This window comes from Ranitomeya variabilis, chromosome 2 (assembly GCF_051348905.1).
Source record: "Ranitomeya variabilis isolate aRanVar5 chromosome 2, aRanVar5.hap1, whole genome shotgun sequence".
Taxonomy (NCBI): domain Eukaryota; kingdom Metazoa; phylum Chordata; class Amphibia; order Anura; family Dendrobatidae; genus Ranitomeya; species Ranitomeya variabilis.
The window spans coordinates 220,025,150-220,041,048 of NC_135233.1; the positions used below are offsets into that span (position 1 = coordinate 220,025,150).

Genomic DNA, 15,899 nt, shown 5'->3' on the forward strand with positions numbered 1-15,899 from the left:
GTGTGAACCTGCTTTCATCTGTGAAGAGCACAGGGCACCAGTGGCGAATTTGCCTATCCTGGTGTTCTGTGGCAAATGCTAAGCGTCCTGCACGGTGTTGGGCTGTGAGCACAACCCCCATCTGCGGACGTCGGGCACTCAGACCATCCCCATGGAGTCGGTTTGTAACCGTTTGTGCAAACACATGCACATTTGTGGCCTGCTGGAGGTAATTTTGCAGGGTTCTGGTAGTGCTCCTCCTGTTTCTCCTTGCACAAAGACTGAGGTAGCGGTCCTGCTGCTGGGTTGTTGCCCTCCTATGGCCCCCTCCACGTCTCCTGGTGTACTGGCCTGTCTCCTGGTAGCGCCTCCAGCCTCTGGACACTATGCTGACATACACAGCAAACCTTCTTGCCACAGCTCGCATTGATGTGCCATCCTGGATGAGCTGCGTTACCTGAGCCACTTATGTGGGTTGTAGAGTCTGTCTCATGCTGCCACGAGTGTGAAAGCACAACCAGCATTCAAAAGTGACCAAAACATCAGCCAGAAAACATTGGTGCTGAGATGTGGCCTGTGGTCCCCACCTACAGAACCACTCCTTTATTGAGCTTGTCTTGATAATTGCCAATAATTTCCATCTGTTGTCTATTCAATTTGCACAACATGTGAAATTGATTGTCAAACAGTGTTGCTTCCCAAGTGGACAGTTTGATTTCACAGAAGTTTGATTTACTTGGAGTTATATTCTGTTGTTTAGGTGTTCCCTTTACTTTTTTGAGAAGTGTATATACAGCTGACCCAGTGTCTCCTGTGTGATATATATGCGGCAGTCCTAGCGTCTCCTTTGTGATGTATATACAGCAGTCCCAGCGTCTCCTATGTGTCGTATATACAGCAGTCCCAGCGTCTCCTATGTGATGTATATACAGCAGTCCCAGCGTCTCCTATGTGATGTTATGAGGCAGTACCAGCATCTCCTATGTGATGTTATACAGCAGTCCCAGACTCTCCTATGTGATATATACAGCAGTCCCAGCATCTCCTTTGTGATGTATATACAGCAGTCCCAGCGTCTCCTATGTAATGTGTATATATAGCAGTCCCAGCGTCTCCTATGTGATGTATAGACAGCAGTCCCAGCATCTCCTATGTGATGTATATACAGCAGTCCCAGTGTCTCCTATGTGATGTATATACACCAGTCCCAGCGTCTCCTATGTGATGTTATACAGCAGTCCCAGCGTCTCCTATGTAATGTATAGATATCAGTCCCAGCATCTCCTATGTGATGTATACACAGCAGTCCCAGCATCTCCTATGTGATATATACAGAAGTCCCAGCATCTCCTTTGTGATGTATATACAGCAGTCCCAGCGTCTCCTATGTAATGTGTATATATATAGCAGTCCCAGCGTCTCCTATGTGATGTATAGACAGCAGTCCCAGCATCTCCTCTGTGATGTATATACAGCAGTCCCAGTGTCTCCTATGTGATGTATATACAGCAGTCCCAGCTTCTATGTGATGTATATACAGTAGTCCCAGTGTCTCCTATGTGATGTATAGACAGCAGTCCCAGCATCTCCTATGTGATGTATATACAGCAGTCCCAGTGTCTCCTATGTGATGTATATTCAGCAGTCCCAGCGTCTCCTATGTGATGTTATGAGGTAGTACCAGCATCTCCAATGTGATGTTATACAGCAGTCCCAGCGTCTCCTATGTGATGTATGTACAGCAGTCCCAGCGTCTCCTATGTGATGTATATACAGCAGTCCCAGCGTCTCCTATGTGATGTATATACAGCAGTCCCAGCGTCTCCTATGTGATATATATACAGCAGTCCCAGCACCTCCTATGTGATGTTATACAGCAGTCCCAACGTCTCAAATGTGATACAGCAGTCCCAGCGTCTCCTATGTGATGTATATAAAGCAGTCCCAGTGTCTCCTATGTGATGTATTTACAGCAGTCTCAGCGTCTCGTATGTGATGTTATACAGCAGTACCAGCATCTCCTATGTGATGTTATATAGCAGTTCCAGCGTCTCCTATGTGATGTTATACAGCAGTTTCAGCATCTTCTATGTGATGTGTATACACTATAAAAAGAGTTGACTGCGCTTCAGACCCGAAGCAAGCCTGGGAAAGGAGTTGTTAGAAGCAACATGCTCAATAACATCTAATATTAAAGCCGCACCAAAGAGAAGAAGCTCCAGCCATCGCATTAGGGGTGAGTTATTTAAATGTTTGACGGAATATAGTCTGGTAATTTCCAATTTCCAAGATGATAATTTTGTGCGGCCCCTGAATAATGGTAGAAATTTCCAAATGACCCTTGGCAGTAAACAGGTTTCCCACCCTTGCTGTAGAGCTTGCCAACAGCATTCTGAAGTTAGCCTGACCACCGAAGGTGTGCTTAGTTCGGACCAGCGGCATGATCATGCCGCTGCCCAAACTGTCAATCTTCACTGTACCCAAGGCAGGCAGCGGTGCGCTCCTGAAAATAAAACATTAGAACATCCTTTTAACCTTACTTTTTTAATCAACAGAGGATAAACTTTAATTTTGAAAAGTCTGGTTTACTTATGTAAATGTCCTAAAAGTAAAAAAAAAAGTACAGCAGGTCAAAGATAAGAAGTATGAACTTTGTGCTTATTGAATAAGTAATTTTTTTTTACCCCAGTTTTATTGTACTAATGTAATATGTTAAGAATCTATGAACTTGCTTACATGACCTGCTTATATCACAGAATAAAGTTTATTTTTCAGTAAAATAATTACATGAGTAATCAGTACACTGCCTGCAGCAAAATCATCCCACACATCTCCTGCTGCTGTATCTGATGATATCCTTGGATATAAATTCTTCTATTTTGGCCCTTTTTCTTCCAGAGTTATGGGCTCCTATAGCTCCCCACATATATATTAGGCCAAATGATTGCTCAGACGGCAGCTTTCTCGACTGACTACTCAATACACAAGAATATAAAGCCAAGTGTCCCTGTATTCTCTATGAGAGAGCCGTCAACAGGCATGGCTTCAGTTTATCTCTGAGAGACAATAGGATGTGCAGTCCGAAATGGAAATGGATATTTTTCCCTACAATAAATTGTTCAAGGCCCCTATACATATTACAATATCTAGACTAATGTGTATGGAGGGCTTAAGACTTCAGGATATTTAACACTTATGGACCCTTAGAGAGTGACCGCCATCCAGACATTTTTAAAGTTAAGACTGACGGTTAAGCATTTGGAAGTTATAAGGCTTTTATGTAGTGTTGTGGAACTTTGGATGAGGATCCAATAATTATGCTACTAATTTACATCTCTGGCATACAGAGGGCACTTGTGGATATTGCTCCACAAGTTGATCAATAGTGCCCACCCATGAGCAAACACAGTGCGCTAGAGTATACTGCTGCACCCATTGAACGAAAGGATCCACCCAAGAGCAAACTCTTTTCTTCTCTAGTTTTTGGAACACCAAGATCTTTCATTCCTATCATTTTCAAACCTTACACACTTGACCTCCTTATAATTGTGGGGTGACATTCTCTGCCTTTTACACTTTCCGCAACCAAACATAAAATAGGTTATCTTGGGCTTGGTTTCTTCCCTTAGTTATGACCATCAGACCACATATGGTGGATCAAACCATTTGCAAAGCTTCCCAGATGTACAGTGTCAATGTCAAGTTGGATAGGTCCAAGACTGATGATGATGATCAGCTGACAGGTGGTGGAGGACTTTGAACATCTCTGTTGGCTTTCCGGAGGTTTTCCCTTACTCTGAGGAACTCATGGACAACTGGACCTTCACTTGGTTTCTGTTCTCTCTACAATGTTAAGAGACCAAAGAAAAAGCAAAGCTTGTGTTTATTTAACCTTTTTTAATACTAGTTGTAGTGTTAAGAGGTAGAATGAATGATTAGTGCTCGGAAGATGAGCCGTAAGGAGATTGAGACTAGGATAGTGGATGAAAGTTGGGATTACAAGGTATAATGAGAGCCAAATTGAGGAGGTTTGAGGTTAAAGGTTGGAGTTAAGAGGCATGGTGACAGCTGAGGATAGGCGGTATGATGAGAAGTGTTTTGAGTTGAGGTGTGTGATGCAGTGAACCCTGTTACAGCTAGGGGGCGCTGCATGTGCTCCACGGGATATGCATGGAGGCATATCTGTAATTGTAATGGTTGAACTAGCCACACACCCCTCCCACCTATGGGAGTGGTTACAAGTATATAATGTGACCATGTGGGTCACATGGAAAAAAGATGGATGGACCTGAGTGGTCTGTGTGCCAGGTCCTGGAGGGCCTCTGTGTTGGGAGGTCCTGGGAGCAGGACTAGATCCCTGAAGAGCACATGGGGGAGGCCTTGGACCTGGGGGCCTGTGTGTTGAACGGTCCCAGATGGGGATGGACGTCCTGAATAGAGCACAGAGAGGACGCGTGTTCAGAGTCCGTGATGGCACTGCGTTTGGGGAAGCTACAGTCCGTCTGAGGATCTGGACTGTCAGGTGGCCTGGTGTTATGATCCTAGTGGTAGAGGATCTTAGAAGTTTCAGCTAAGTCCGCAAACACAAAAACCAGCTCATAGGGAGGTGGTAACTTGGCTGACCGTATATCTAATCCTAGCACAACTAGAAGTAGCCGGGGAACGTACCTACGTTGATTCTAGACGTCTCGCACCAGCCGGAGAACTAACTAACCCTTTCAGAGAAAATAAGACCTCACTTGCCTCAAGAGAAAGGACCCCAAAGTTATAATACAAGCCCCCAACAAATAATAACGGTGAGGTAAGAAGAAAAGACAAACGTAAGAATGAACTAGATTTAGCAAAGAGAGGCCCACTAATTAATAGCAGAAAATAGGAAGGAGACTTATACGGTCAGCAAAAACCCTACAAAAATATCCACGCTGAAAATCCAAGAACCCCCGCACCGACTAACGGTGTGGGGGGAGAATATCAGCCCCCTAGAGCTTCCAGCAAAAATCAGGAATCACATTATGAACAAGCTGGAACAAAATAGAAGCAAAGCGAATAAACAAAAATAAGAAAGCAGGACTTAGCTTATCTTGCAAAGAACAGGAGACCAGGAGTCAGGAGCAAACAGACATAGACTGACTACATCGTTTCCAGGCACTAGACTGAGTTTCCAGGAAGTCTAAATAGGAACACCCAAGGCCTAACGAACCAGGTGGGTACCAACCTGGAGAAAGATGATCCAAGTGTAATACCGCTAGTGACCACAAGAGGGAGCCAAGAAATATAGTTCACAACAGCCTGGTGAGCAAGGCATTGCCGGGGATGGTGATCCCAGTTCGGCAGCTTCCCTGAGAGAGAGAGTACTGACAGGAGTCAGCGTGTGGAGCAGGAGCTCCTGGAGGGTAACCCAGCATATGGGGAACTGTGCAGTCACCCGTGGAAACTGGACGGATAAAGGTCCAGCATGATTAGAGACTGCAACCGTAATGTCGTATGTTGGTGCCTGTTGTGCTCCATGGACATTAATGAACCGTATGGCATGCTGTTATGACCCCAATGGCAGAGGGTCTCAGGAATAAATACCAAGTCTGCAAACACAAAAAAACAGCTCATAGGGCAGTGGTAACTGAGCTGACCATATATCTAATCCTAGCACCACAAATAGCAGCAGCCGGGGAACGTGCCTACGTTGGTTCTAGACGTCTCGCGCCAGCCGGAGAACTAACTAACCCTAGAAGGGAAAAGAAAGACCTTTCTTGCCTCCAGAGAAAAGACCCCAAAAGTTGGATACAAGCCCCCAACAAATAATAACGGTGAGGTAAGAGGAAAAGACAAACATAAGAATGAGCTAGGTATTTAGCAAAGAGAGGCCCACTAGCTAATAGCAGAATATAGTAAGATGACTTATATGGTCAGCAAAAACCCTATTAAAATATCCACGCTGGATATTCAAGAACCCCCGAACCGTCTAACGGCCGGGGGGGAGAACACCAGCCCCCTAGAGCTTCCAGCAAGGTCAGAAATCACATTTAGTACAAGCTGGACAAAAATAGTAGCAAAGCAAGTAACTCAAAAAACAAAGAAGCAAGACTTAGCTTAATTTTGCAAGAGCCAGGACCAGCAGACAGGAGCAACAGAAGGATCTGATTACAACGATGCCAGGCACTGGACTAAGGATCCAGGAAGTTAATATAGCGACACCCCTGGACTAACGACCCAGGTGAGTGCCAAACAGAAAAAAGACAATCCCAGAGTCATACCACTAGTGACCACAAGAGGGAGCCAAAAAGTCTAATTCACAACAGCATGCGTTCCCCCACGATAACTGGACACAGTTTAGTGACCGCATTTCAAAGCCGTATACTATGATGTGAAGATTGATGTAAAGACTGTTTGCTTGTTGTTCATATTTCTGTGGCTTATGACTTCATAATAAACCACATGGACTGTTAAAGAGAAAACCCGTGCCTGACTATGTTAATCCGCTGCCAAGTGAGTGTTCCCCAACACAGATAGTGAGCGCTATCTTACAGGTGGTATGATGAAAGTTGAGATTTGTAGGTAAGAGGAGAGTTTAGTATGTATGATGAGTGTTCAGGTTAAAAGGTAAGATGAAAGTTGAGGTTAGGAGGAATGATGAGAGTTGAGGTTAGAAGGTATGATGAGAGTTGAGGTTAGTATGTATGATCAGAGTTGAGGTTAGGAAGAATGATGAGAGTTGAGGTATGATGAGAGTTGAGGTTAGGAGGTATGATGAGAGTGGAGGTTAGGAGGAATGATGAGAGTGGAGGTTAGGAGGAATGATGAGAGTAAAGGTTAGGAGAAATGATGAGAGTTGAGGTGAGGAGGAATGATGAGAGTTGAGGTTAGGAGGAATCATGAGAGTTGAATTTAGGAGGTATGATCAGAGTTGAGGTTAGGAAGAATGATGAGAGTTGAGGTATGATGAGAGTTGAGGTTAGGAGGAATGATGAGAGTTGAGGTTAGGAGAAATCATGAGAGTTGAGGTTAGGAGGAATCATGAGAGTTGAGGTTAGAAGGTATGATGAGAGTTGAGGTTAGTATGTATGACCAGAGTTGAGGTTAGGAAGAATCATGAGAGTTGAGGTATGATGAGAGTTGAGGTTAGGAGGAATGATGAGAGCAGAGGTTAGATGGAATGATGAGCGTTGAGGTTAGGAGAAATGATGAGAGTTGAGGTTAGGAGAAATGATGAGAGTTGAGGTTAGGAGAAATGATGAGAGTTGAGGTTAGGAGAAATCATGAGTTGAGGTTAGGAGGAATCATGAGAGTTGAATTTAGGAGATATGATGAGAGTTGAGTTATGATGAGAGTTGAGGTTAGGAGGAATAATGAGAGTTGAATTTAGGAGGTATGATGAGAGTTGAGGTTAGGAGGTATGATGAGAGTGGAGGTTAGGAGGAATGATGAGAGTGGAGGTTAGGAGGAATGATGAGAGTAAAGGTTACGAGAAATGATGAGAGTTGAGGTGAGGAGGAATGATGAGAGTTGAGGTGAGGAGGTATGATGAGAGTTGAGGTGAGGAGGTATGATGAGAATTGAGGTGAGGAGGTATGATGAGAGTTGAGGTTAGAAGGTATGATGAGAGTTGAGGTTAGTATGTATGATCAGAGTTGAGGTTAGGAGAAATGATCAGAGATCAGGTTAGTATGTATGATGAGAGTTGAGGTTAAGAGAAATGATGAGAGTTGAGGTTAGGAGGAATCATGAGAGTTGAATGTAGGAGGTATGATGAGAGTTGAGGTTAGGAGGAATCATGAGAGTTGAATTTAGGAGGTATGATGAGAGTTGAGGTTAGGTGGTATGATGAGAGTTCAGGTTAGGAGGAATGATGAGAGTTGAGGTGAAGAGGTATGATGAGAGTTGAGACGAGGAGGTATGATGAGAGTTGAGGTTAGAAGGTATGATGAGAGTTGAGGTTAGTATGTATGATCAGAGTTGAGGTTAGGAGAAATGATCAGAGATCAGGTTAGTATGTATGATGAGAGTTGAGGTTAAGAGAAATGATGAGAGTTGAGGTTAGGAGGAATCATGAGAGTTGAATGTAGGAGGTATGATGAGAGTTGAGGTTAGGAGGAATCATGAGAGTTGAATTTAGGAGGTATGATGAGAGTTGAGGTTAGGTGGTATGATGAGAGTTGAGGTTAGGAGGAATGATGAGAGTTGAGGTGAGGAGGTATGATGAGAGTTGAGACGAGGAGGTATGATGAGAGTTGAGGTGAGGAGGTATGAGATTTGAGGCGAGGAAGTATGATGAGAGTTGAGGTGAGGAGGTATGATGAGAGTTGAGGTTAGAAGGTATGATGAGAGTTGAGGTTAGTATGTATGATCAGAGTTGAGGTTAGGAGGAATGATCAGAGATCAGGTTAGTATGTATGATGAGAGTTGAGGTTAGGAGGAATGATGAGAGTTGAGGTTAGGAGGAATCATGAGAGTTGAGGTGAGGAGGTATGATGAGAGTTGAGGCGAGGAGGTATGATGAGAGTTGAGGCGAGGAGGTATGATGAGAGTTGAGGTGAGGAGGAATGATGAGAGTTGAGGTGAGGAGGTATGATGAGAGTTGAGGTGAGGAGGTATGATGAGAGTTGAGGTAAGGAGGTATGATGAGAGTTGAGGTGAGGAGGTATGATGAGGGTTGAGGTTAGAAGGTATGATGAGAGTTGAGGTTAGTATGTATGATCAGAGTTGAGGTTAGGAGAAATGATCAGAGATCAGGTTAGTATGTATGATGAGAGTTGAGGTTAAGAGAAATGATGAGAGTTGAGGTTAGGAGGAATCATGAGAGTTGAATGTAGGAGGTATGATGAGAGTTGAGGTTAGGAGGAATGATGAGAGTTGAGGCGAGGAGGTATGAGAGTTGAGGTGAAGAGGAATGATGAGAGTTGAGGCGAGGAGGTATGATGAGAGTTGAGGCGAGGAGGTATGATGAGAGTTGAGGTGAGGAGGTATGATGAGAGGTGAGGAGGTATGATGAGAGTTGAGACGAGGAGGTATGATGAGAGTTGAGGTTAGAAGGTATGATGAGAGTTGAGGTTAGTATGTATGATCAGAGTTGAGGTTAGGAGAAATGATCAGAGATCAGGTTAGTATGTATGATGAAGGAGGAATCATGAGAGTTGAATGTAGGAGGTATGATGAGAGTTGAGGTTAGGAGGAATGATGAGAGTTGAGGCGAGGAGGTATGATGAGAGTTGAGGTGAAGAGGAATGATGAGTAGGGTTGAGCGACTTTGACTTTTTTAGGGTCGAGTCATGTTTCGCGAAACCCGACTTTTTGAAAAGTCGAGTCGGGCGAAATCGGCCGATTACTGCGAAAAGTCGAGGATCGGCCGGAACACGAAACCCTATGCACGTCAATGGGGATTTTTTTTTTCTCTCTCTCTCTCCCCCCCCCCTCCGTCCCAGCACAGAAAATCTCGTGTTACACATTGCAAATCCCTACTGCGCACAAGCGATAAAATGATGATAGCCGTGCACGCCCCTAACCCCTATGTCATCACTCTGCCCACACTCCTTCATTGGCTGAAAAAATGGTGCTAAACGCATCATACGAAACGCGACTTTGGCGCCAAGATCGCGTACCGCATGGCCGACCCCACACAGGGATCGGGTCGGGTTTCATGAGACGCCGACTTTGCCAAAAGTCGGCGACTTATGAAAATGAACGATCCGTTTCGCTCAACCCTAATGATGAGAGTTGAGGCGAGGAGGTATGATGAGAGTTGAGGCGAGGAGGTATGATGAGAGTTGAGGTGAGGAGGTATGATGAGAGGTGAGGAGGTATGATGAGAGTTGAGACGAGGAGGTATGATGAGAGTTGAGGTTAGAAGGTATGATGAGAGTTGAGGTTAGTATGTATGATCAGAGTTGAGGTTAGGAGAAATGATCAGAGATGAGGTTAGTATGTATGATGAGAGTTGAGGTTAGGAGGAATCATGAGAGTTGAGGTGAGGAGGTATGATGAGAGTTGAGGCGAGGAGGTATGATGAGAGTTAAGGTGAGGAGGTATGATGAGAGTTAAGGTGAGGAGGTATGATGAGAGTTAAGGTGAGGAGGTATGATGAGAGTTGAGGCGAGGAGGTATGATGAGAGTTGAGGCGAGGAGGTATGATGAGAGTTAAGGTGAGGAGGTATGATGAGAGTTGAGGTTAGGAGGTATGATGAGAGTTGAGGCGAGGAGGTATGATGAGAGTTGAGGTGAGGAGGTATGATGAGAGTTGAGGTTAGAAGGTATGATGAGAGTTGAGGTTAGTATGTATGATCAGAGTTGAGGTTAGGAGGAATGATCAGAGATCAGGTTAGTATGTATGCTGAGAGTTGAGGTTAGGAGAAATCATGAGAGTTGAGGTTAGGAATCATGAAAGTTGAATTTAGGAGGTATGATGAGAGTTGAGGCGAGGAGGTATGATGAGAGTTGAGGCGAGGAGGTATGATGAGAGTTGAGGTGAGGAGGTATGATGAGAGTTGAGGTGAGGAGGTATGATTGACCAAAGCTTTGGTTTGGAGGTATGAGCGTGGAATAAAAGATATGTTCATGTTGTTGGGGGAATTATTTTAGTTATTTTTGTCTGTATTTGATTTATTTGAAAACTTTAACAAAAAATTACTTGATTAAAAGAATAAGAAAAATGATAAAGAAGCGGGAGATGTGAGATCTATTTACTGGGGTCTGTTACAACCTCCATGAGATGTTTGTAGACATACCTCTTCTCTTCGCTGCTGCCATTTGTGCAGTTCTTGTTGAAGGGGGCAGTGAGGGTTCTTTGTGTCCTGACCTTCCTCCCTCTGAGATCTTCTCTTCTCCAAAACGCGCAGTAGTTCGGGCTTACTATGGAGGACCAAACCCCTGCATGCACAGAAACAGACCAAACTACTTGACCCCTGGAGAAGTCTGATTGCACAAATCTTGCAAATTGCCTCTTCTGAGAAAAAGAGGACTTAACTCTATAGCGCCACCTGTTGGAAGTAGCGATCCTACAAGTCACAATCAACCCTTTAACGAGTCGTGCAATATGACTTAGGATAAAAGCCAAATCAGTATCTCAATTCAGACACGGTGTTTCGGGCTGTTGGCCCTCGTCAGTGCGAAGCATGAGAACTGATTTGGCTAGGTGAGAGGCTCTGGACTGGGGTCTAAGGGGTAACGTTTCTCCTTATGGAGAAAGACATACCAGCTGGCTTGTCAAGGTAAGGAGGCTTATTCGCCGTGCAATGCTCCTCTGGGAAATTAAATAAATATAAATAAATATAAATAAATCTTTAATTTCCCAGAGGAGCATTGCACGGTGAATAAGCCTCCTTACCTTGCACAAATCTTGACGTCTTTACTACTGGGATTGCTGCCTACGTCTAGGTAGGTTCACTTACTTCTTGTATGTGACCAGTAGTTCTCTGTGCAGCTCCTGGTGGGTTCGTGAGGATTTCATGGGGTTGTCAGGTTTGTAGGGAGTAAGGATTTTGGGCAGCATGGAGTCCCGACACCCTTCTTTCCCTGAAGCTATAAGAATAAAAGTCACCAAAACTGGGGGTCCCAACCATTATACTAAGCTGGGACTATACAGGGGGAAAAAAAAACTTTTTGTAGTAGTTTTTGTTGGAAGGAGTCCAAGTCCTGTGAGTCGCAGGTCAGGCTATCTACTTATATGGTAAAACTGGTAGTGTCACCCACCTTTTTTCAGAACTGGTAGACTGGTTCCAATACCAAAGGGCATACGCAAGGAAGACAAGACTTGGCATTTAGCCCACATCCATAATTCTTGGGATATCCTGCCGATATAGACACCACAAGCTCTTCAGAGACAATTCTCCTGATCTCCCATGCACATGCACGCTCTACTTTCTTGAGCATTCATCTATATGTATCTCACGAGCAAAAGGAGAGTAAGCTGCTGTCAGACACCTCTGGCAACAGCTTATCCCCCCCAAGAACAAAAGTATCGGTCATGTTGAAATTGAACTTGCCAATCCTTATTTCCTCTGCCATCTGCCTCTTTGGGGATTTGGGGGGCACAATATACATTAGATGTCCGACTGAACATGCTGAAATCAGAGGGTCCTATCAAAATATATTTAATGGATATGCTCAGCATAACGGGACTCTGAAGGCCACTAGGTGGAACGTATCACAGAAGGCCATGGCTCAACCTTGTTGGTTTCCATCTCCTTTGTTACTGGATGGAAAGAACACCTTCAAGAGTGTCCCCTTAAAAAGAACATGCAACTCACCCTAAATATGTATTTTTTTTTTACCTGGTGTAAATGCCGCTGTTCTACTGAATCCCGCGATGTTTTTCTTTTCTTCCTGCGCCTCTCCGTTCCTGAGATACAGCCCTCTCTTCCCTGGATCTAAATCTAGCATTTTAGCCAAGTGGGCGTAACTCTCTACTCTTCTCTGTGGGCGTATTTACAAGGACCACACCCACTTGTCTAAAAAAGACTATATTTTTATATAGGGAAGAAAGGGCCATAACTCGGGAACGGAGAGGAGTAGAAACAAAAGAAAAATAACGTCGGATTCAGGAGAACGGCAGCATTTACACCAGGTAAAAAAAATACTCATGGTAAGTGACAGCAACTTTTTAAAAATAAATGGTCAGTCAGGAGGGTGAAATAAAAGTGTCAGGAAGAAGAAAAAGCCCTTTGATCCTGGCACCCTCACTTCTATGCATGCTGTTAGTATATTATCCTGAGGAGGGTGGTGAAGACCCCTACATAGGGCAGAACCGGGGAAATTTTTGACCCTGGGATGTTTTTTTTTTCTTCCAACTTTAACATATTTCTAGAATCCAATATATCTTTTTCTGCAGTTTCATTTATTCAGTCAGTCATGCATTCATTCATATCGCCATCATTGCTGATGGATCTTTCTTCATGTGTTTTCTGCGTTACCTGCACTGCGGTGGGATGGGGGGATTCATTCTCCACTGCTGGTCTCTGTATGGGACACACAGAAAATCAAAGACTTAATGTGGAACAATAAAAAAATATATACTCAATGACAAAGTGGAAAGATGGAGGTCATAGGGCAGGATTGTGAACAAAGTGGGCGCCTCCCCTGCCTGTGATGGCACGTCTGTAGCCACAACATTACAGTAGCCATTCATCTACTACAGCGTCTGCATCTAGGAAACTTCATCCAGATGTTTAATAATGGATTTGGAAGCTCGGATCTCCGGTTTCCCTGCTGTGAATTAGCCATGTCTGTACAGCATCCAGCACTTCCCTAAGCCAAGGTTGTAGCAAACTCCAGACCTCCGCCACTTCAAGGCAACTTGTCACTTTTCGAAAAAAAGTTTTAATTTACGTGGTGTAAACGCTGCTGTTCTCCTGAATCCGGCGATGTTTTTCTTTTCTTCCTGCTCCTCTCCGTTCTTGAGATATGGCCATCTCTTCCATGTATATAAATCTAGTCTTGTTAGCCAAGAGGGTGTGGTCTGAATATCTTCTCGGGATGTAGTCATGAAGCCTACACCCTGTTGACTATAAAGACTAAATTTATATACAGGGAAGAAGTGGCTATATCTCAGGAATGGAGAGGAGCAGGAAGAAAAGTAAAATATCTCTGGATTCAGGAGAACAGCGGCATTTATGTCAATTCAAAAAAAATATATATACACACTTATGTAATTTTTATTTATGGAAAGTAACAGTCTGTTTGCCTCTTCCTGTTCCGGTACTCTGGACAGTCTTCCTCTTTCCAGTAGTCTAGTCAGAGTGCTAGCAATGTAAGTATATTATCCCTGGTGGTCTAGTGGGCTGAATAATTCTCACTCCTACAGTATCCTGTTCACCATTGAAGCTTTGGGTACTAAAAGTAACATAAAGTTTGCTTGTTCAATACAAGCAATTGTTCTCCTTTTTTTCAGCCATGTCGGGCTGGTAAGTGGCTGTCATGAAGTCCATTAATGTATGTGCTCCACTGACATACTGTATCTTTCAGTCTGAGAACTTCCAGACATGTATATGTGTGGCTGATAATAGCAGATCGTTTGTAAGGTAATTTCTGAGACCCCCCTCCATGATCTTAAAAAAATGAAGCAGTAGAAGTCCTACTTCCCATAAACCTACTTAGAATGATCGCTTCTGGCCCTTCATTCAGCAATTAGTGATGGTCTGATAACCCCAAACCCCTCTAATCTAAACTTCTGACATCTTCTCATTGACATGAATGGAACAGAGCTGCAGTACCAATCAAATCCCATAGTAAAGGGTGGCGCTATTTCTGAAATAAAAAGCAGACATGTTTCTCTAATCATGGACAACCCCTTTAAAAAAAAATGCAATTCTGCAATCCAGGGCCAGTCCTCTGGAAATCAGGAAAGTTGGTAAGAATCCTAGAGTGAGAAGCAATCTAAGCCCATTTTCAAGTTTTTACCTAAAATATTATAATATCCTAAAAAATAAATTAATGAAAAACACAAAATTTAAAGAAAATAAACATAATTTTAGTCATATTTCCTGAAAATGGAGAATGTAACAGTTTGATTGTCTTACATGGTCTTGGTGAGGTTTCTCTCCTCTGGGGTCTGTGACATCACCAGACGCTCCTCGGACCCTCCAGATAGGACGCAGCCGGTTAGGGAATGGTCTGTATGGACGGTCGCCGCAGATCCTGACCTGCTCTCATTTCTGGCTTCTGTTTTCAGTGCTGGTTAATTATTCAGTAGCTACGATTGTTTCTAATCCATGGGAAACTCAGAAGCGACGGCACTCATTAAATCTCATTATTATAAGTCTCTCCCGAGGGAGCGAACCGCAGAAAGGCGTTATAGTAAAATATTCTGAATACCCGATCAGCGAAATAGAAAAATAATGTAATAAAATAAGCGCCGTATGGTTAAATGTCAGGTTATTTACTATTAGATGTCACAGTTTCCATTTTTAGATCAATATTTGTAAAAAATATCTTAGATTTGTTTACAAAACATTGTTTTAGTAGGTTTCCTGCTACTGTACTTTAAATAGATGTAGTACTGAGAAAGCAACACTAGATGGCCCCATCCACCCACTGGCTCAGAAGTCAGGAGCCTGCGACTACTGATGTGGGCAAGTCAGAGCTATTAAAGGCCAGATAAGGGCCGGCTCCAGGTATATGCGGGCCCCATCCAGGTATATGCGGGCCCTATCCGGGTATATGCAAGCTCCGTCCAGGTATATGCAAGCTCCGTCCATGTATATGCAAGCCCCATCCAGGTATATGCAAGCCCTATCCAGGTATATATGGGCCCCATCCAGGTATATGCAAGCCCTATCCAGGTATATGCAAGCCCCATCCAGGTATATGCGGGCCCCGTCCAGGTATATGCAAGCCCCATCCAGGTATATGCGGGCCCCATCCAGGTATATGCGGGCCCTATCCAGGTATATGCGGGCCCTATCCAGGTATATGCGGGCCCCATCCGGGTATATGCAAGCCCTATCCGGGTATATGCGGGCCCCATCCAGGTATATGCGGGCCCCATCCAGGTATATGGGGGCCACATCCAGGTACATGCGGTCCCTATCCAGGTATATGCCGGCCCTTTGGAGATTTGTCCTTCTTGCTTTCCAAGAGCTCTAATGTTTTTAGTTTTTCCATCAGTAATGTTGTATGAGGGCTTGTTTTTTTTTGCAGTAGTATGCTAACAGATATGTTAATATTTGTTTAGATTTGAATAACATTCTGGGAAAAGTAGGATGATTTAAAAAAAAGTACAGCACCATGGAATTAACGGTGCTATATAAATAAATAATAATAATAATTATATATATATATATATATATATATATATATATATATATATATATATATATATATATATATATATATTCCTTTATTAGTCCCCCTAGGGATCTTGGTTGCACAGTTCATTACTACAGTATTGTTATATTACAGGGGGCTTTATAGGGGTACGTCCATGGCAGACACAG

At 43.6% G+C, this 15,899-nt stretch overlaps 1 protein-coding gene across 1 annotated transcript; it reads right to left on the reverse strand.

Annotated features, from left to right (window-relative positions):
- Nucleotides 1-3,401: 3,401 nt before the first annotated feature.
- On the reverse strand, nucleotides 3,402-11,461 carry LOC143809263 (actin-associated protein FAM107A-like). The gene is made up of 3 exons (XM_077292370.1): nucleotides 11,358-11,461; nucleotides 10,695-10,836; nucleotides 3,402-3,822 (listed from the first exon to the last, which is right to left on the reverse strand). The coding sequence occupies exons 1-3, from the start codon at nucleotides 11,456-11,458 to the stop codon at nucleotides 3,712-3,714; spliced, it is 354 nt and encodes a 117-aa protein (XP_077148485.1). The 5' UTR covers nucleotides 11,459-11,461; the 3' UTR covers nucleotides 3,402-3,711.
- Nucleotides 11,462-15,899: the final 4,438 nt, after the last annotated feature.

Bases quoted from the DNA above. Each gene is read 5' to 3' on its own strand.
- LOC143809263 (XM_077292370.1), bottom strand. From the start codon at position 11,458: ATGCTGCCCAAAATCCTTACTCCCTACAAACCTGACAACCCCATGAAA. The intron at 10,837-11,357 runs GTAAGTGAACCT...CTGTGCATGCAG, and splicing joins CTACTGGTCACATACAAGAA to GGGTTTGGTCCTCCATAGTA. The intron at 3,823-10,694 runs GTATGTCTACAA...TTAACATTGTAG, and splicing joins GGCAGCAGCGAAGAGAAGAG to AGAGAACAGAAACCAAGTGA.